The sequence below is a fragment of the Anser cygnoides genome, chromosome 26 (genome assembly GCF_040182565.1).
Source record: "Anser cygnoides isolate HZ-2024a breed goose chromosome 26, Taihu_goose_T2T_genome, whole genome shotgun sequence".
NCBI classification, from domain to species: Eukaryota; Metazoa; Chordata; class Aves; order Anseriformes; family Anatidae; genus Anser; species Anser cygnoides.
In genome coordinates, this window is record NC_089898.1 from 5458531 (window position 1) to 5480616 (window position 22086).

General features: G+C 44.1%; 1 protein-coding gene across 2 annotated transcripts in view; it reads right to left on the bottom strand.

Moving 5' to 3' along the window:
• The window catches only part of ANTXR1 (ANTXR cell adhesion molecule 1), a 118111-nt gene continuing 96025 nt past the window's right edge, over positions 1-22086 (bottom strand). For both annotated transcript variants that reach the window (XM_066983299.1, XM_066983298.1), the window contains exon 18: positions 1-4272. In XM_066983299.1, coding sequence (XP_066839400.1) covers positions 4000-4272 — 273 coding nt within the window. In that variant the 3' untranslated portion in view covers positions 1-3999. The remainder of the gene's footprint in view (positions 4273-22086) is intronic.

Sequence of the window (22086 nt, forward strand, 5' to 3'; positions counted from 1 at the left end):
CAAATTTGTGTAGTTCTTTAATAATAACATCAAGGTCAGCAAGAATAATGACTGAATTTAACAAATCACACATGCAACAAACAGAGGGAGTAAAACATCATTGCACAGCACTGGCTGAACTGACAAAACATAATTCAACATCAGAACAGAGGGCTTGCTTCTTTTCCTTTGCTGCATCAGCATGACATATAAGGCAACACTACTGATCAGTTACCCTCAGATCTCGCCAGAGTTCTCCAAAGCCAGACATTCCTCCCTTCCCCAAAATAAACAGCGACAGAAGATGCCTTCTTGCACCAAGGAGTAGAGAGAGAATTCTGATGGCTGCCAAGGTTCCTGCAGGTGAATGCTTCAAAATACAGCCAGCAACAATGGGTAACATTTTAGCAATTAAAAAAAATCTGAACCTTTGTCAAAGGCAGCTGCTTAGTCCTTTGAGGCTGCAGAACACACTGATAGAAAGTATTGCAAGAGTTAAAAACAAAGGGAGTAACCAAAGTGATCTACTTAGAGCAAATGAAAGAAGTGTTTATTTAATGCCATCGGACATCTGTTTATTGCTGTTTAGACCAATCCTATACATAAGCATGTGCAAGTAGTAAACAGTGAGACCTGCTGAAGTCTTCTGATAACTGCAGAGCAGATGTAGTGCCACTCAACTCCTTTTGCTCTATAACGAACCTTTACTTAAAAATTGGCTAGTGTGGATTGATAGCCTGTGTAATGTGTTTCTAGGAAAGCTTTACAGAGAGAGAATACATAGGGTACCATATATCAGTATATGGTACACCATCTAATTCAACCTTATTTACATAGCATTAGTTGCCAAGGGAAGTTGATTTAAATTCAGACCCAAATTTCATTCTTAATACCTTAAGCTAGGTTCCTAAGATAGGACTGACATAAAAGGAGCATGATTTTTAAAAGCGTTTGCAGTACCTCGGGGATGTCATTTTAGCATTTTAGCCACATTTAGGTTGATCCTAAACACAAGACCAGGTACAAATCTGCCACGAAACATGCTCTCATTTTTTTCTGAGAATGTTAGCAAGGGTCCACCAAAACTGAGCATGGGTTCTTTGCTTCAGAACCCAATTACCCCATGCCCAGTCAGTATCTGGCCACGTACTGCCCTGAATGGCTCTGCAAAACTCTTTGCCAACAGACTCGGGGAGTGGGCAGCCTGGAATTATAGTGCTTCAATTAATGCTATGTAAAACAGGTATTCGTCACTACAGGAAATATTTCTACATTTATAAAAAAAGCAATACAACCATAAAGAAAAAAATACAACAAGCACAGCTTGATACAATAACATGCCATGAAATGTCATTGGCTTTATAATAATTTACTACAACTTGAAAAATGTTCTTTTATCCACAATGGACAGGAAATGCTTCCATCTAACATATGGTAAGCATGCAGTAACAATATATACAACAAAATTTTGGAGTTTATTTTTTATTCATAAACTGGATGATTACATAGGGATATTTAAAAATGATTATCTTTCTAGCCTGACGTAGGTTTTATTTTACTTCTTTAATACTGTAGTGTTTTTTTTTCCCTTAATTTGGGGAGAATGAAGATTTCTATATACATCTGCAAGAAGTTAGTTTTAGTTATGGAATATACACTACTTTTATTTATTTTTTCCCCAGCTGTAGGTTTAGATTTATGGGTTTATATTTATTGCTTAAATGACATGAAAAACAAATTCTCAACACCATATTGTTGAAAATCAATTTGTTTTCAAAACTTTTTTGAAATGCTGAGGATCTGTTAAGAGAAGTATTAATCGATTTACACTATACCCAAGTTTTACACCTTTCAACATCACACCAAATCAAACAGCTATTTAACTAAATCCCATCCATCACAAGAAGGACTCCAACTAAATTTGTGTCAGGGTTTTAAAAGTTTTCCACTCCCACCTGACAATCACAAAGTCATCTTGTTGAACTAACCATTCTGTAGCTGATTTAATTTGAAATAGTGAGTAGCAAAACTGTTGTTTATTTTACAATTCAGGAACTGCTCTGTGCCGCCTGCAGACAAAACAGTGTTGTGGGGGAATTAATCAGCCTTTTTGCAGAATATCCAGCCTTGGCTGTAAAATGAGTCTTCAGCTCCATTGCGATTTCTCATCTTTGTGCTTATCTCATCTAAAAGATGGCATACTGGCCTAACGAGGGTAAGGCTAGTGAATGACAGTTAGACTGACCCTGGGTCTCATGGTAAGGCTTCATTCACATACGTTTTGACCAAGAGGATCCCAAGGCAGGACTCCACTGAGTCTTTTTCAACTGTTCCTTTTCTTCCTTGAGCTTTTTTCTTTTTTCTCCCCCCCTCCCTTTTTTTTTTTTTTCCCCTAGAAAAGCTAGAATTAATATTTCCTACAGCACTGAAGTAAGTACTTGGCAAAGCGTTTCTTTATCTGGTAAAAAATGATACAAGTATGAGAACCCTTAGATATTCATAGAGCTGCAGCTACAAAGGCAATTTACCTTTTATGACTTTGCAATTTTCAGAGAGAGAGTCCTTTTGTGAGAACTGATCCTGACAGTAAATTAGGGAGCCAGAGGTCTGACTGAAGTGCAGTGATCTCACCTATTGCTAGCACTGTGTTGCAAAGGCAGGTGCTCAGGAAGTTTGATATCTGTGCATATGCAATATTATGGAACGTGGTGGGGGGGGTCCCACAAAGGTGAGGAGAAAAGCATGGAGAAATGCAGCCAGTGCATTTCTTGGAAGGCTGATTCCCTTCTTGCATGTCCGGTGTGTGATTTTTGCCTTAGTCAAAAACTGCTAGGTGAAGTGATATTGTTAAGAGTTGACAAGAGCGAGTAAGCAACTGGCTCTTCTTCACTATGAGTTTGTAAGGCATCTGCTACTTATTCAGGAAGAGAAAACAAAAAATAAAAATCCATGTGGAAATATTTTTAGGATGAAATAATGTAATTTACAGAAAAAAAACAGAAATGCATCAGTGTTAACCATTTCAAACTGACAATAACAAGGAGCCCAAGCAGACTGGATTTAAAGAAATTGATACACCTAACCACTTGTTTATATTCAGAAACTTTCCTTTTAAAATGGAAAACAGCATTAAATTACACTGCTGAACTGCAGAGCTAATAGATGGGCATAATTAGATGGACATAATTAGTCTAAACTGAATGCAAAGACTCTTCTGTCAACCATACCTTTCCCAGATTCCTTTGCTCCATTTTTATGAACTCCTCTGTCCCACTGGGAGCACTGAAGGCTGACCTGCTGTGACTTACTCCTTGTCCTCAGGGGATGGGGTCAAAGCCTCGTGGCATACTGACAGGTTCATTTTTCAGTGTAATTCATTTTCCTAGTAGCACTCCATTTTCACCTACCTGCACTTCCACATACCAACATACACAAATCCAGACACCAGAGCCCTACCCCTTCTCCTTTCCGGACCCTCCAGAATGACAATACAGTTCCTTCTCCAACTCATGGTCCATGGGAACAGCTGCCTGACATCAGTTCTTTTCAGATTCACCAGGGTTTCTATACTTGCAGACCTGTTGTTGTCATTATTTGCTTGGCAGCTGGCATGTAAGTGAGATGTGATCGGCTTTCTGCCATCCCTTGAGCCTTGCACCATGCAGTTTGTGCACTTGTCTTCAGGTAGTTGGCTGGGATCTGCACACAGAGGAGTCTTTCAGGGACAAAGAGGGGGGGGAGAGCCTTGCTGAAATGGATCTTATTTGCCTTGTTCTTGCAGTCTCTTGGCTCTTCTTGCTTTGATAGTTTGGTGGCACTGACGCACAAGGGATTTTAAAAATAAAAGAAAACTAAGGAGAAAGAAAACTACAAAGTTGTTCATTCTGTTGTCACCCATTCCAAAAATGGTGTGGCTTTCTCTGCCCTCCCCCAACCCCCCCCAGCTGATGGATGTGATACAGTACTGCTGAAAAAAGCCTCTCAAATGCTTCTGGAAGAGGCAGGAGCACAGCCAACCCCCTAGACTGCTGGGCGAGGCGGGGGCCGAGAGGGAGGGGGGGCCCGGTTGGGTGGTGGGGCTTGGGGTGGTGGGGGGAGAGGCGGGAGCGTGGAGGATGGGGAGGGGGCATGGGGCGTGGGCGAGCTGGGTGGAGGGGGGGTATAGATGGGGGCTGGGGGTGGAGGGTTGTAGATGGGGGCTGGGGGTGGAGATGACAGCGGGTATGCATTGTTGAGCGGGTATTTGGGGGGGGCCTCTGTGTTCTTCACTCTTGTGAAATTGATGCAACGGCCCTGGAAGAAAAAAGAACAAAGCAGAAAGTCAGTTACCGATTGAGGCAATGGCATCCCAGCCAGAGCCCCCACTGGCTGGGTGCAAGGCTGATGTCCATGCATATATTCCTAGGCACATCACTTCATTCCCTCTTTTTCTCAGAGATGGATATTTTAAGAGCAAATCCTGTACTGAGCAACCAAGAGGTCAAAGTTAAACCCTAACAACAGCCCTTGTAGTGAAGGAGGATGTAAGCCTCTCCTGTTGTGTCCTGACTCTAGGGTCTTTATATGGAGCATGAAGTACTTAGAGTCATACTGGAGCTGCAAGAACTGCTCCTGATCCTTAGAACTGGCATCTGAGTCAGTGCACAACCTGTGGTCCCCGCTGCTACAGAAGTCCCAGACCTCAGTCTTAAACTTCCAACAGCATGAAACCTGGCCTCTCCACCTTTGGAACCTCTTTCTCTTTCAAATACCCAGCTTTTGTGTTCTGTTTCTAATCATTTCCCTACCGGGCAAAAAGGAAGATTTGTTTAACTAGGTTACTTGCTCAGATTTTTTCTTGAAATACATCTATTGTTCATTAGGATGTCTTTCTATTCTAGTGCTTGTGTGAAGCCAGTCATCTGCTTTTCTTGCTCTCTGTGGGAATGGTGCTAAGCTACAGTTTGTTGTACATTTTTAAACAAAACCTTTGCCCTCTGAGATATTCTTTATTTTTGGTCTTTTTTTTTTCCTTTTTTTTCTTTTTTTTTCTCCCAAGTTCCACCTGCAAAAGATCCTACTGTAAATACTCAAACGTCAGAATCAGCACTATTGTATTATGGGTTCATTCTTTTAGATATGAAATCATCTGAAAAGGCACTAGAGGATTTCTGAGCCTGTCCTTTGTTTTTAGATTCACGAGCATAAGCTTATTTTCAGTTTTCCTCATTCTTCTCCCAAAGTAAATGTCTTTCCTGGTGACAAAATGCCAAATGGAGTATTGAGCCCATGCAGGTTGGAGCAGATCTTCTGGGGTAGCATCATCCCTCTGAACTCTCTGCATGGTGCTATATCGTCTCCCTGCTGTACACGGCCTATGGACAAATGCTCTGCTAAAAAGGGACCCAAAGTGAAGTAAGGGAGATGCTGGTAGAAAGCCAGAAAAGTGATGGAGAAGGATTTGACAGGGATGAGTGGAGCTGGCATGGAAGGGGCTGACACATAAAGAGATACAGACAGCTCCTCTCCATGTGCTCTGCCAATTATATCATCATGCGTTGTGGATACGAAAAAACATCTGTCTGAGCTGTAGCCATTCAGCAGAGGAAAGTGGATTCCTCACTGAAGCAGAGCAGCCCACAGCTGAGTGCAGGCTGTCTTGTGCAAGCAAAGGTCATTTAAGGAAAACAAAGATTTTACAGCGCCTTGAACCCTGCAAACATCACCTTGGGGCTGCTCCGAGCATGGTGGCAACTCCCTGTGTGTCTCAGCCCTGGCCATCTGTCAGCAGGAAGAACCTTTGGCTTCAACTTGGGCTTTCCTTGAGGAATGGGACTCTGGGGCAGAGCAAAGACACACAGAAGGGCCAGGAATATGCCGATGGGATGATCAGGCTGAGGGACGCCTGAAATTAGCATGCTGCTGCATCAACTTAGAGCGTCCTTGGTTCTATTTGCTCTCTGCAGGCTGGTGTCTTTGCTTTAATGTTGCTTTAATGCACTTAGCTGTGATTTTAAGTAAATACTGCAGGGCAGGCCTGCTGAGTGAGTGAAAGTCTGAACCCAAGATTAACCAATTCTGCTCAGAGAGAAACAAAACATGAGAATGTTTTCCTTGTTCTAGTTCCATGTCTCCTGCAATGGAAATTTAGCACTTTCAGACTATTATTTGCACTAGTTTTGTTTTCTTTATTTATGTTGAAAATGGAATAAACCCGAACAAAAAGCAGCAGTCCAGGAATTCCAGCCAGAGAACAAAAAGTTGTAATTGTTTTTGTGTGGAGAGATACTCTGTCTGGATGCTCCAGGGGTGAGGTTATGGTGCTGCTGATCCAAATGGAACTGAGCACCACCCAAAGTGCATTCAAGAAGTTCAGAAATATGTGGGTTTGGGACCGGGGCAGGACTTAAGGACTGAAAACCATCTAGCACTCATGGCAATGCCCAAAGCAAGGTCCAAAATGATATTACTTCCTTACAGGGTTTGACTTCACTGGCAAAGACTTGACCTCTTATTGATAAGGACTGGCTTGAGTAAATCTGCAAGGGCATTATCATAAGAATGCTGCTAGCAACTCATACCTGCAACCATACATACAGCTGCACTACATTTTACACTAGTTTTTGTAGTCAGCTACCACCTAGTGAACGTGTGTCCACGAACTACTGCTTTTACCCATGACTAACGATCTCTTTTCGCCAGTACTAGGCTTGGTTTGAAATTAGAGAGCTCTTTTTTCAAGTGTCATTAAGCCTCCACTGTCCTCACTAGTGATGCTTTAAAACAGGATTGCTGGACATGCTGTCTGGTTTGAACTAGGAGTCGGACTGGAGGCAGAGGCGGACCAGAGAAAAGACAGCACAGGGATTGCAGACACGAGAGCCAGACTCGACCCAGAGCTTGCACAGCGTGGAGCTGTACTCGTCAGACACCTCTTCCTCATTGCCTTGTACAGTAATGCTGGTCTGACTTAGAAGTTCAATCCTTCTACCCCTTGAAAAAGGATGAAGAGTGGGGCTTTTTCTCAGCTTGAGCCCACAGTTCCCTATCTTCTCCTATTTTCTTTTCTGTCTGGGTCAGCTGCTCTGCAGTGAATTCACAGTGACCTGTTTTAACAGCGCCTCCTACTACTGTGCAAGAGGTAGTTCTGCAGGGCATCCAACGTGTGGAGGACAGATATACAGTTCAGGCTTCCTCCTTCTTTCATGTGAACTGACAGACAAAGGGAGTTCTTGTGTGTCATTGTTGGACATTTCTCTCACCCATGCAGAGGGAGATAAGAATGCCAGATATTAGTTTTGAGTCCAGAGTGGACTTTGGCACATGGCCTCAGAGGAGATGGAAGAGCCAACATCTCTTACGGAAGGAGAATTGTCATATTGAATGACAAAGACATATCCAGGAAACAAACTAATATGCCATTACACAGGAGAGACAGAAAATATTTTACTAGTGCCCTGAGTACCAATGCAAAGAAGACCCAGGGAGAAGAGATCTACTTAAATCAAAAATCTGGATGTTAAACGATGATTTCATCTTGCATCTAGTGATCTGACAACAGACACAAAAGTGCAGAGGTTGTGCTAGCCAGTGTAACCACAGACAAGTAATCCTAGAGCTCCAGAAGACCCAGCTTTCTCTGAACTGCATGGCAAGAGAGATGTTTTCCCACCTGCAATTACCAGAAGGGGTCCCTGATTCACGGCTGGGCTTTGTACCATGCAATTGCAATACAAAAACAAAACATCAGCATCATTAACCTCCATGATTCAGTGCTGTTTTATCTGGCAAAGTATCTGGATGAAGATCAAGTTGGCTGTTTAATCACCCATCCATTCAAGCGTTTACAGGGCTCTCCATTGCCAGCACAGTCCAACTCATCCCCCAGATAACAAGGGTTGAAGTGAACAGTAATAGACCCTCAAAAAGTCTGGGCCCAAATGTCTTGTTCAACTTTGGAGGTCTGGATGCAATGCCTGAGTGGGTATCTGAGGTACTACAGGTAAGAGGGGTGCAGGATCTCTCTACAACCAGTGGAAGCACAAGAACCTTCACATGACTATATTTTAGGAGACGTTCAACAGTCACCAGTTAGGAGCCCAAGCTCTCATCTAAGTGCCCAGATTTAGATGGAGTGGGTGTGGAAGATGGTGGCAGAACATCCAGGAGGCAGGAAATCAACCCACTTCCACTAAATGCTACTTTGGATCCTTAAACAGAAGTCACCTCTCATTCCGGAAGAAAAAGCTCCTGAATCAGATTGTACGACAGTTTTGAGAATAAGAGGAGCCAATTCTGTGAGCCTTTCTAGCAGGGAGACAGTAGCTAGAGATACAGAACGGATGAACAGAGGGAACAGGCTGTATATTAAAGGGCTGCTGTGCTGAACGCCTTGGCTGGGTTTCACTTCCCTTTCTGCAGCCGCAACACTTCAGGGGGGAGAGTCACAGCTGTGCCTCAGAAGACAATTGGAGCAATATGGAAACATTATTACATCTGAAATTTAGTGGAATCAGCAAAATCTGTGAGGGCAATTCACTCCAGCATTTTATGTTGTTTTTCTAAAGAGTATTGCTCAGAGGCATATGCATAATGAATTCTGCATGGAGTGGCCTTGCTCTTTCGCCTTCAACAGCTGATTGTCTTAGGGATGTAGGCAGGCAGCACTGCCTCCAGGATAGCAAAACACTTGGCTGCAGGAGGCTCATCTGCACTGATCATGGGCCTGGCCCTGCCAACACTTTGCACATGGAGTACTGTAGGGCTGCATGCTCGATCCAAGCTTTTCCCTTTGTTCTTCACATTTGGTTGACTGAGGAGCGCTGCTTGGGTTGGAAGAGAAGGTGGGGTGAGGGGGCATCGTGCTATCAAGGCCGCAGCACAGGGTGGCAGCTGCTGCATGATCAAGAGAGTGAGCTGAGCATTTGTGTCTCAAGAGGCTGATCTGGCAAGCAGAGGTGGAAAGAGCAGCGGATGCTTCAGCCACACTGTGGCATTTCCTAGGAATTCCACAGCCTTGCCCAAGCCACTTCCCACCACCTCCTGCCTCTCCTGCTGCTCATCTGGGACACCAGACCAGCCGGACGAGGGGCTGTCTCATCACGCATCACCGCCTGCCCAGAGCACTACCTGTGTGGCCCCTGGGTTGGGATGTGGCACACTGAACCCAGCTGGGGGGAACATGACTTTCTCCTGGGATGTGACTATTTTTTGTGCTAGGCAGCTAGCTCCCAGGCCCCCATCACAGAAGAACCCAGGTGAGGAAGCTTTTCTCTGGTTTCACCTCAGCCCTGCTGAGGAAGGAAAGGGAAGTCAGTCCCAGAGCAGCGGCATGCCCTCCACAGCACTGGGGAGGTATCTCTTTAACAGGGAAGATTGACCACATTTTTCTGAAGTTGAAAAATATTTCTGTTTCTCTTGGTTTCCTATCAAGCTGGAATGAATACCTGGAAAAATATCAATATTTTAAAATCATAAAACACTGGGACTGGCTTCTGAACTCCTGGGTTTGTGAAGAGACATTGGAAAAGATATGATCCTTAATGTTGTTTTGTATGGGTCATTTGTAATTCAAACTTTCCATAAACAATAACCTACTTTGTCCTGTTGTTATGTGGAATAGGAGAGAGAAAAATGAAAGTAAACACAAAAATAAAAAGCAAAGAGGAGAAAGAAGGAGAAAGAAAGAGAAAAAGAGAAATGAGGGGGGGGGAGCTTTGAAAATTAACCTGTGATTTGATACCTAATTCGGATTCAAGCACACACAAAACTTACAAGAGATAACAGCCAAATGAGTAACAAGAAAAAATTAAATACACGAAGAATTGCCACTGATCTCTGGAAGAGATAATTTACTAAAATGTAGCTGCTTTAAAAGCAAAGCATATACATGGGTGGGAGAAACTAGTGCTGAATTCTCTAGGCCAAACCCTCCCCACCAAGGACTGATGGTGCTTTACTTGAACTCAGCCCAGGCCTGTACCTTCCAGGAACACCTGCGAGGCTGATGAGCAGGGAGAGGAGCAGGACTGCAGAGTGGGGGGTCCCAGTGCAGCTGACAGCAGCTCTGACCCTGTGGGGAGCGGGGTCGTGGCGGCAGCTCACAGCCCGCAGGAGCCACACAGCCCAGGCAGCCTCTCCGGTGGCTGCAGAGAAAACTCGCCTCCAGCTGGTATGGTGCTGATCCCTCTTGTGAAAGAGGTCTTTGCGCAGACACTTTACAAAACCTCTCTCTGAAAACGTGCTCTTTTGCGCCAGGACAAGGGTGATGCTGGGAAAAGAGCAGGGTGAGGATTCCCACCGCTTTCTTATCATTTGGGAAAAGCACTGGTCAGGGATCTCTTGGGCTCAAGGGGGTTTGCTACTCTGAACCTCCCCACCATCAAGATAACCCCAAAATCCCAGAGGGCTTCTGCTACATGACAGGATCCTGAGAGCTTGAAATATCGCTGCTTTCGTGACCTGAGCTGGCAGCACTTTTAAATCACACAAGGGTGTCTGGAGACAGTTTTAGGAAACTGTTAACTAGCTTCTGGGCTTTGTTACCAGCTGCTCTCAGTGAGATCAGTCTGTGTCAAATCCACTTGGTAATGCCAGGAAACACTGCCTTCTGTAGCAAGCACACTAATTACACAGCTACCTCTGTATCTGCTAGTCACCAAACAACTATTAAAACTGTCTCGTTTTGTGATAAAACATCACCGCAACAAAACCATTCCCATATGTCTCTCATTACACAGCCTTGAACTCAGTGTTGCTCATAAAACCTACCATTCCCAAGGCATTCCAGCCACCTTGTCTACTCATTAAATGATAAATTGGAGTCTTGATCTATTTTCTCCTAAAATTAGGAGGGAGAATTTCATTGATAAGAAGGAACTTTGGATAATTACTTCAATAGGCTTCTAATAACCTGGACTCTTATCATAGAGGCAGTGCTGAAAACTAGGGATTATTATGGTGTAACTTAAAAGACCATGTGAAAAGTACTGCAGAATGATAAAGTTTGGGGTAAGATCCAGAGCATTCTGTCAGGTCTCAGTACTGCAAGCCATGCTAGATGTAACTTTCTAACTGCCATTAAAGGAGTGGTACAAAATGGCATTTCCCTCTGAAACCAATAACGAAGTGAGATTTACCCCATACAAGAATGATAAACACATCACCAAAACTAGTGATCAGTGATCTCACACATGGCAAGTGAACTCCAGTTGTATCAGAGGCAGCTTCCTACACTTCAGATAGGCATCCTGTCTAAATTGAGGGGATACAGAAAAAGTATCTTTCTCTGATGTCTTAGGTATGGTTGCTCTATTCAGATGTTAAGGCAATGGTCTGTATTTGTACTTATATGATTCTGTTCTGTTCAAGCATTCCAAAAGCAAAATGTATTGAAGAATAAAAGAAAATACTTTAAACTTCATGAAGTATTGCAGTTTTCGCAGATCTTTCACAGAATTTGGAATAAGTAAGAGCTGTATAAGCTCAGTCATGTTGGCTTATGATTAACACTCACCTATACCTACACATAGTGCTGTGCATCTGAGGGCTTCACAGTGCAGAGTGGTTCTGCCAATTCAACCTCCAGTTGAAATCTTACTCAGAAACTTACTCATATCTTCTGGTCTGTGACTGGCTCTTCAGACCTACCACAACCCAGATAATACCCATTGCTCTGACAGTTTCTGTCACTTGATATCTGCAACTACATCACACAGGACTGAATGAGCTGGGGAACCTACTGAAAAGAAAACATTCAAACTCCTACGAAAAGTGAAACAAGATGATACAGGCTTCTACTTTGCCAAAATCAAGCGTGGGAATGAGTGTAATAACCTCATTCTTTGTCTTCTGCCAGAGTTTAGGAGCATGGCTCTTTCAGCAACGAGTGGGCATTTGTATGTCAGCAAACAGGCCTGATTACTTTTGCAGGAGCTAGTTTGGGCTTATTTACACTGTGGGATGGGTGTCATTTCCAGGAAGATCTGGTCATTCTTCCCATTGTCTTTCTGGAAAAGAGGTAGCTAGTCTTGGAGAAATGCTGAGTGACACATCAAAGACTCTGTCTCACACAGGACTGTAATTTTTCATCTGGAGGTTGAATAACAAAGTCTACTGGGTATGAGGAAAGGATTAAAAATCAAATGAAAAATGAAACATTACTTTGGCAGTGATAACTGGAACAACTAATCAAGGGCAGTGGTAAACATCCCTCTGGAGAGGAAAGAAGAGCCTGTAGGATCTATTCTTCTATAAATCAGTGATCTGGGAAAGACCTGTCTGAATGCAATTTGTCTTTGAGCAGAGAAGACAGGGCATGGTTGAGGACAGGATCTTCCACTATGTGCACAGGAGAAGAGCACAACTCAGTGGCGCTTTGTATGCTGTGTGACTCAGGAATTGCCTGTGCAGGGTAGAACTAATGGCTCAAGAAAACAGGAACTACTGTCTGTTGAATACTGTCCTACCAGTATTTAGTGAGAAATAATTGCCATCTCTGCAATCCCTGTTTGCTGGATTTTCCTGGGCTTCCTAGGCAAATCTGTGCCTGTCGAGGTAAAAGGCATATACTTGTAATTCTGCAATGAGACATGACTGGGACACTCCCCTTTATGAGCTGGCTACTCTCTAATTCATAAACAGAGGTCCAGCAGCTCGAGAGCCAGCTCTGGACTTTGTTTTTACAGTAACGAGCGGTCTGCTTTGCAGTAATCCTGCAAGCTGATGATCAGATCACTGGGCTTTTGGCTTCAGAGCTGTTAGTTCCAGGAAAAAGAGCTGATGTTTAGGTTAACTTTTCCATGGCTATTAATGGAAAACCACACTGCAATAATATGTGCAGAAAGGTTACAATTTTGTTCTCAAGCTCTGCAGCCTGTCAACAGAAACCTGTTAGCATAGATTTAACGATGGGTTAAACAACAGTTCCTTATCTGCGCCCATACATTTTTGAGTCTGCAGAAAGAATCATCAAGAAGAGGCAACACAGCAAGAGGTGTGTGAAGTCACGCGGAGGTCTTGCTTTTAAAGCATGGGAAAGCAGTTGTATCTCCTGCTTTCTGTTCTTTGTTTCAGAGGTTTTCTACTCATGATACCATGAAACAGCATGGCATGAAATCAGACAACTACCTTAAATCTTATCATCTCTAAAATAGACTGCTAATTCAAAATAAGGGAGCATCCAGGGGACTTCCTAGGATGGTAAGTCTTTCTCCTGCGCTTTGTGATGTCCAAAGCTGATTAATAATACATAGTACTGATTGTCTTGGCTACTCTGTAATGAAACAGACTTCTTGACTTTCAGTGTGACTTGCTGGAGGTTTGTGTGGCAGAATTTGCTTGTAAGTATCCACTTATGAACAAATAATTACAGCTTTTAGGGTGTTTTCATTGGATTTGTGCACTCCAAGCAAAGTCCCCAGCTAACCACTACATTCTTTCTCTGTTTTTTGACATCACTCTAATAATGCAGACTTAAGTTAAAAACAGTATCCCTATGTGCCAGCTACACTTAATAGGCTTTACAGTTCCTCATGAACCTGCTAACGGCCATGTTTATTGCAAGTGCATAATGGCTGATGACCAGCCATTGGTGCTAACACAAATAAAGTGCCTTTGTGTTCCCCATGGTCCACCTGGTCTCATTTTATGACTCCTCCAAAATACCACTTATGTGTTTGGAATTTGTAGTTATATTTAAAAAATGGGCCAGAAGCAGGGCCTGCAGCAATCAGAAGTTGCACGTGTGTGTGTGTCAGCAATGGCTGACCGCCAGTGCTGTGCTTCACCCTGTCTGTTGTGTGACTCACTGATACGAAGTGAGCCACTCTGCCATCATGATGGTGCCTACACCCATTGTGCCTTCATCTTCTCAGTGGCCACCCCATCTTGTCAACCTGACACTGAATGCTCTTTTTGTTCTTTGTGCAGCCACATTTGCCTAGGGTCCTGCAAGTACCACATGCTCTCACATCCAAGATGAGGGCCTGACCAGGCAAAAACAAGGATTGAATTAAGCTGCAGTTTAAGTCTTCTCTTTCTGTGCCTTGGACTACAGGTAAAGCATCTGCTGTTGGTGCTTTTGTTTCTGGGTAGCTTTGCATGCCAAGCAAATCCCTGAGGGTCCTTGGATGGCTGATGTAAGACCTAGGGTTTCCCTCACAAGTTCTCAATAAAGATGGGCCCAGACACAGTCCAAATTTTTCAGCTGCTCATTTTTAGGAATTTATTGCAATCCCACAGGTACCAATGACCTCGCTTTCCCTTAAGGATAAGGAGGATAAGTCCAGCACTCTGTTGGCAGCTGCATGGGGGAAACATGACATTTAGTCAGTGAAGAAACACACATGGCAGAGAGGGGCTTCTGGACATCTGTCACAAGGTGATTCTCTCTGTATCAGAATACTCCCCTTCCTCTTATAGGAATTTCACTTTCTATGTTTTTATTCATATTCTCAGAGCATAAACACCTACTGAACATACGTGCAATGTTTTCTCTGAGAAAATACAAGCCTAGACACTTTTCTACATCTGGCATCCTGGTCCCTCAATTCCCCCACAGCACAGCATTGTCATAATTTTGCTGCTCCAGTAAGGGTTTTATTCCAACAGTTAATTTATTCACCCCACAGCTGCAGAACTACTCATTCCATGCAGAGGAAAGTTTGAACTATGCTGTTCCATTGGCTTGTTTTGCCTTCTGCTTTTAAAACAAACTAGGAACCCCTTTTGTTTCTCATCTCATTAAATGGGAAGGCTGCCCTTTCTATGAGCCCTGCGGAGGAATATTCTCCACATAGAGAGCCTGCCCAGTCCCTCACTGCTCTAGAAAGCTCAAGTCAGCATTGAAGTGGGGTAATTCCTTGCCTCAATTCAAATCACACTTTAAAACAAAGCTCAGTAAGTGTGACAGTTTCAGCGCTGCACTAAAAGCCTGACCAACCCTATTTCACACACAGTTTCTCAGAGAAGCAAAAAGTAGTTGTGAGTTTGGGGGTAGGGAGAGTGGGAGTGGATGAGAACCCGGAGCAGAAACTCAGGCACTGACCTTCATATTGAGAAGAAGTGGTCCTGAGCTAGAGGGAGAAACCCACGCCACCACCTGTATGCCTGCACCCAGACAGCTGTCCTCTGGCAAACAAATATATTCACACACCTCTATAATGTCAAGGAACAAGCTCCCAGGTTATGTGGCAGCATTGTCCTTCTCTTTGTAGTTTAGATTTCATTTCCTTCCATTTCAGCACTTTGTGGGGCGAAAGATGATTAGTTATTTCCAAGAGAGGTCTTTAAAAGTGCACAGCTTTCTCCAGAAGCCAGGGAAAGTCATGGAAAGGAGGCTTCATTTTCTGAGAGTCTGAATTTGCCAGAGATAAGAAGAGATTTAAATTCCTCAAGTAGCAGAGCAGCCAGCGCTAATCTCCTCTGTGGAACACCCAATTATGTGAAGCAGATTAAAATATTTTCAATTTTTTTTAAAGCTTACAAATGGTGAAAAGAAGGAAATTTTACTGTAAGGAGGTAATTATTCAGGTTGCTTTTTTTCTTCCACTGCATTTTTTAGACATTACAATGTGTGCCCAGTCAGCAAGGAGTGCCCAGGTGCGCTCGCCCATGAACTGAGAATCATGGTTTGCTGAAACAGATAAACTATGGCATGGGTACCAAAGAGAATGTGTGGATAGACTTGGCAAAGCTAGCTCCTGATTCCCACTAGTTTCTTGTGACACCTGAGTATGCAAAAGAAAAATGGGTCCTGGCACACTATGCAAAAAAGACTGTCATACTATCTGAGCACCATACAGATCTAAAATGTGTAAACTTGACCCTCCAAACTGGGGGGAAGTTTCGATCTGCCAGAGGGCAGGAAGGCCCTGCAGAGGGACCTGGACAGGTTGGATTGATGGGCAGAGGCCAATGGGATGAGGTTAAACATGGCTAAGTGCCGGGTCCTGCACTTTGGCCACAACAACCCCAAGCAGCGCTACAGGCTTGGGGCAGAGTGGCTGGAAAGCTGTGCAGAGGAAAAGGAACTGGGGGTGTCGGTCAATGCCCACCTGAACATGAGCCGGCAGTGTGCCCAGGTGGCCAAGAAGGCCAACGGCATCCTGGCTTGTATCAGGAAGAGTGTGGCCAGCAGTACTAGGGAAGTGACTGTCCCCATGTACTCAGCTCTGTTGAGGCCGCACCTCGATTACTGTGTTCAGCTTTGGGCCCCTCAGTATAAGAAGGACATCGCGGCCCTGGAGCGTGTCCAGAGAAGGGCTACGAAGCTGGTGAAGGGCCTGGAACACAAGTCCTGTGAGGAGCATCTCAGGGAACTGGGGTTGTTTAGTCTGGGGAAGAGGAGGCTCAGGGCAGACCTCATTGCTGTCTGCAACTGCCTGAAAGGAAGGTGTGGGGAGCAGAGGATCGGCCTCTTCTCGCAGATAACTAGTGATAGGAGTAGAGAGAATGGCCTCAAGTTGCACCAGGAGAGGTTTAGGTTGGAAACAAGGAGACATTTCTTCTCAGAAAGAGCAGTCAGGCATTGGAACGGGTTGCCCAGGGAGGTGGTGGAGTCACCGTCCCTGGGGGTGTTCAAGGAGAGGTTGGACCTGGTGCTCAGGGACATGGTTTAGTGGGTGACAGTGGTGGTAGGGTGATGGTTAGATCAGATGATCTTGGAGGTCCAAGATCATTAAGGTTTTCCAACCTTAATGGTTCTATGCTTCTATGAAATCCTGAATCTCTACTATAGCACCGCATTGTAACTATCCACAGGTGACTGTGCAATCCCAGACGCATATCTGCAAATAGAGCTATCCCTTCCCACAGCCATGACACTTGCTAATACTTTAAATTCATTACTGATTTCCATCTTTTGTTTTCACAGGTGTTTTGGGAAGGAAAATGCATTGGATTAACCTCATCTAGAAGACAGGAGAAGCCTCTGAGATGTGTACTGTGTTCAGTTTTGGGCACCTCACTACAAGAAGGATGTTGAGTTGCTTGAGCGTGTGCGGAGCAGAGCAACAAAAATGGTGAAGGGACTGGAAAACATGAGGTATGAGGAGCAGCTGAGGGAATGGGGGCTGTTTCGTTGGGAGAAGAGGAAGCTGAGGGGAGACCTCAGTGCCCTCAACTACCTATAAGGAGATTTCAGCGAGGTATGTTGGTCTCTTTTCTCAGGTGAAGCGAGGAAATGCCCTAAAGTAACACCAGGGGAGGTTTAGATTGGATATCAAGAAGAATTTCTTCACAGAGAGGGTGGACAAATATTGGAATATGCTGCCCAGGGAAGTGGTGGAATTGCCATCCCTGGAGGTATTTCAGAGACGTGTAGATGTGGCACTTACGGACATGGTTTAGTGGTGGTCTTGTGGCATTATGCATCAGAAGTTGGTCTTGATGATCTTAAGGGCCTTTTCCAACCTAAATGATTCTGCGATTCTATGAAGGTGATTAAGCAGCTTGGCCGAGATCAGTGTGTGTGTTGGTGCAGAGACCAGAGCAGCTCCAGGCTCCCAGCAGTGCCCCAACCTCAGAGCTTCTAGATGCTGTATGAGAACTGCCCACAGACCTCCAGCTCAACTGCACATCTTAGAGCTATAATTATAATAGCAGGGTACAAATCAAAGGGGCTATCCGTCTTAAGATGGCTTAAGACTCTTGGAGCGATAGTGAAAAGGGTTGGCAGCCCTCTGCTGTCCCCTGTGGCACAGCTGTGTAGAGGTATGCTCCAGGCAAGCAGCAGCAGACACATGCTCAAGTGACTCTCACAAAACACAGTGGGACTTAACAAGCAGCACAAAGTCCTTTCTTGGCAGATTTGGGTCCTTCACAAGGAACAGTCATTTGGGATGAATGACTGATATAATCCAGAGCGGTCATCTGAATTCCTTAGGCTGCACAAAACATTCACAGTGAAGCCTGAAATCAAGTTAATCTGAGGTTTTGGCATTTCACTGTAATATAAAAACATTAGGGTGATCACAGGGCAGAGAGAGTTTTGTAAGCTTTTGTTGAAAAACAGTGCTTTTCTGTAGGGAAGATTCATGCAATTTGGCTGTAAACTGGTCGTATTTCATACACTGCCTGTTCTGCTTATATTAAGATTTTTTTTTTTTTGGTCAGCAGATGCACAAAACACACACACACAAACATCCTTCCTTTCATTGTCAAAAAGACCACTTATGATTACTTTAATGGGGACATTTTCATGGATTTTGTAGCCTCATCCTCTCGTCTTAACTAACCACAATTTATACCAGAACCATATCACTGAGATCTAACAAGAGATGTGATTTGACTGGCAAACATGCAAATCTATACTAATTCTGGAAAAAGCTCCTCTCTGCATCTGTGTTAATTTTGGCAGAATATATCTTTACACATAATTACACATGATTTCATTGTACTTTTTTCCATATTTTACCTATCTATATCTATGTTTACAAATAACACACAAAATGAAATTGTGATTAATACTATGCAATACAAAATTAAAAAATGATTTGCTCTCAAATTGAGATGTTCCTGGCCAAATCTGAGCTTGACATGCATTTTAATAATCTCCTCATAAACTCCTGACAGAATGTTGTTTATCATGGAAATGCAACCGACACACTTAAGGCACAATCATTATTTAGATCCCACAATTAGTGAGCACTTTGCATAGATAAGTGCTCCTTTACTTTACTATAACAGTGATAAAGTTTTCTTTAAAATTATGTATTTTTAAATCACCCTTATCTGTTGATGTTTAGAATGTAAAAATAACTTCATTAATGCTGACAAGAATGCAAACCTAGTCTCTCGAAAATGTGAGAAGACCACAGGAATCCCATGTGACTCTGACTTCCTTGCCTTATTGGAAACATCTGTGTCTATTGGTAACCTCGACCATTTCCAGGTTTGACTCCAAGAAAAGAATTTCACAACCTTTTTGTGCATCTCAGGCTCTCTGGGAGCACTTCAGTCAGGTCCTGAACATGCCTTTCTCTTCCTTTTGCTTTGGAAGAAAAGATTCAGTGTAATAAGCCTTCTGCAAACCAGACCAGAGTTTGCTTCATGGTTTGTTCTTGCGAATGCAGATAGGCACGTGGCCAATTGTTCCAGACATAACAACATGTTGATCAGGACCAGACACTGATAATAATTGCTGTAGATTTCATAGAGCTATAGTGGTCAAAGCCAGGTAAGACACGCTATGGGCAAGCATCTTTCTGGCAGTTCTGCTTGAAGAAGTCTCAGCTCAGCATTGTCCAGGAACACCTAACCCTAACTCCATGCCAGAGATGGTGATCCTGCAGGCAGGAAGGTGTGGCAGGAGAAGCTGGGCAGCCCCAAAAGCAAGGTGCATTGCCCAGGCAAAGCAACCTCAATGGGAGACAGGAGCTCAGGAGCAGCACAGTACTTCAGCTGTCCTGCCTTCAGATCCAGCACGTCCATCTCTCCTAGGGTTGGCATTTCCTGCACCAGCTTGGCACATCTAACACACTGAACGCTGTGCACCCCAGGCATCACCTGTGTTTTCTTAAGCTTGTACGCAGGTTCTGCAAGGTTAAGGACTGAACCTAAAGTCTTCCAAATTAGAAGGATCCCTTGATCAAGGCACAGTTTTGCCAGAGTTCATCTTTTACTCTGGCAACTGGTACGATTGGTAAAAATCCCCTAAGCTCCATTTTTAGGCAAACCCAGCTTTCTTACTGTGTACAGCACCTAGTTATTTTGATGACTGTACCTTTTGCAGTGAAGAAACAGTCCTAATATAAGGCATCCCAACGTTGATTAAAGGGTTCAGGGCATGAACAGACAAAAGGCGGTGAGAAGGGATTGTATGAGGTCACACAGAGGAGGAGGAGGACTGGAATCTAAGCTTTCATCCCCACGTTATCCACTGCAATGTATATACATTGCAAATTTATTAGTCACTACCCTTGAACCAATGTGTTGTTACAGACTAATGTGAACTTTGGGGCAGGGGACATCTTTCTTGGTGATTCTCTGTGGTACCTAGGAAGTTGTGTGGGCTACAGCAGATAAACAGTAACAATTAGTCAACACAGTGTTTGAAGCCGGAGCCATGTTCCATTCTACGCAAGCGATCTTTTTGAACAGCTCAGCTAATGTGCTGGCAGTGGATAAAGTAACTGATTATAGCAAGGGATTGCTTATATATGAAAGTGATGTAACCCTGGGATTGAGTCCAATTCCTTTTCAGGCTCCAAAGCAAACAGAGATTCATTTCAGTTACAACTTTTCATCTTTTAGCTTTACTTTTTTAAGTTGACCATTGGGTGAGTTAAGGTGCCCATATGACAACACCAAGGGTCTGAAATCTGGTTCCTTCTTTTCTGCAGGTAAGAGAAGGAAGGAAGTGCAAATTGCTTTCGAAACATCTCCTTCTCATAGCTCTTAGGAATATCATATGATCAAAGGCTCCTGTCTGCAAATTTCAGGCAACTTTTTACTAGCCATTAGTTTTCCCTGCAAAGGTTAGAATATTTATCTAACTTGAGAATGCACTATGTGGTGGGGCTTTAATCTGGTGGCTCCTTTTGAGGCTGCTGGTTTCTCTAGGCTGTTTTGCTAATCACTGGTTCTCTCATTCCTAGGGTATGTCCATGTTGCAAAGACTGCTGTGGCTGGTAGTTCACATCTAGCTGGCAGCATGGGCATGCTAGTCTGCTGCTAAGCACTCTGGAGTTTTTATTTAGCACGTGTCCTGAAGTCTATGCTGTGTGGCTGCACAGTATGGCCAAAACTGAGCTAGTTAGTCTGACACTGCCTTGGGTGATTGCCAGGCAGACAAAACAGAGCACCCAGCCCAGACTCCCTTGCCTAGCATCCCTGCAGAAAACCTGGGATGGAGCGATGGGTGGCCTGGTCTTCCGCAGAATGGCAGATTGCTCACATCATGCTCTGTGAGCTACTACAGCTGTCCTTGCAGAAGGAAATTATACTGAGGTAGCAAAGGAAATGGATTCAGTCTGCATACATCCAGCTTTGTGCTGAGGGTGGATGCTTGCTTCAGCTGGTAGTGTGATGAAGGGCAGAACTGCATTTGGGAACCCCAAGATACCCTCTTCATCCTTGCTTTGGAGTCATCCCTTCAAGGCACAAAACTCCTGCTTTTCATAGGCAGCTTGGGGTTGAAAGCCCCTGTGATGCCAGGAAATTAGAGCTTTTCCGCCCTTTTCAGTGCTTTTGCAATACTCAGAATCCAGTTTTTGTTTGCAGAGACAACACTCTGTAAAAGGATGGCATAGCAATGAAGTTGGGCAGAGTCAGGAAAAAGCTGGAAAGCTGCAGCTGCCTTGCCTTGTGTTTCAATAACTCAAAGCCCTGCATATAGCTGCCTGAAGCTTTCTGTCTTCTGCAGCTGTCAAGGCTGGGCTTGCACATGGCTCCAGTCTATCAGGGCTGAAGTTTCAAACCAGCTGTGCCTCCACTTTAAAAAAACAAAACCAGCTTATAGTTGCCAGTACCATCTGTGATTCGGCCCCCTTTACTGACAAGCTGGATAGAGCACTCTTTTACCTATACTTCCCAGTAAAACAGTCTCAAACCCAAATTTGCCAGTGGACAGCTATGAAAACCTGCAGACTCGCAGCTATTTGCCCATGCTGAAGATTTCACAATCTGCTGAGGACCAAGTCTGTCCTTGCTGTGCCACCAGTCCACACTGCCTGGTCCAAGGCAGCTATCTGGAATCCCTTGGAGAGGCCACAGGAATTTACAGCTGACCTCACCATTGCCAAAACCACTCTAACAGCTCTACCCTGCTGGATATTCAGTGTTGGCAAACTCTACACTGGAAACACATGGCTGAGGTAGCCTCTAGGTGTCTGCGTGTGAATGTGCAGGGCTGCCTGTGTGTGAACATCCTACAGCATCTCTGGCATGAAGAGCATCCAAACCTGTTGGATACAGCCACTTGGACTCGGTCTGCATGTTGAGTCAAGGAGGTGCCATATCTCAGATCACTGTGTCAACAAGCATCTTCATCACACTGGCTGTCAGCTGCCAGACATACCCTATGCTTAGCTGTATACCTAGCATGGGACCAGGTGTATAAACGTGCCTGCTAAGTGACCCAGTAAACAGAAGTTGCACCCATCATAAAATGCAGGAGTGGTCCTGTCT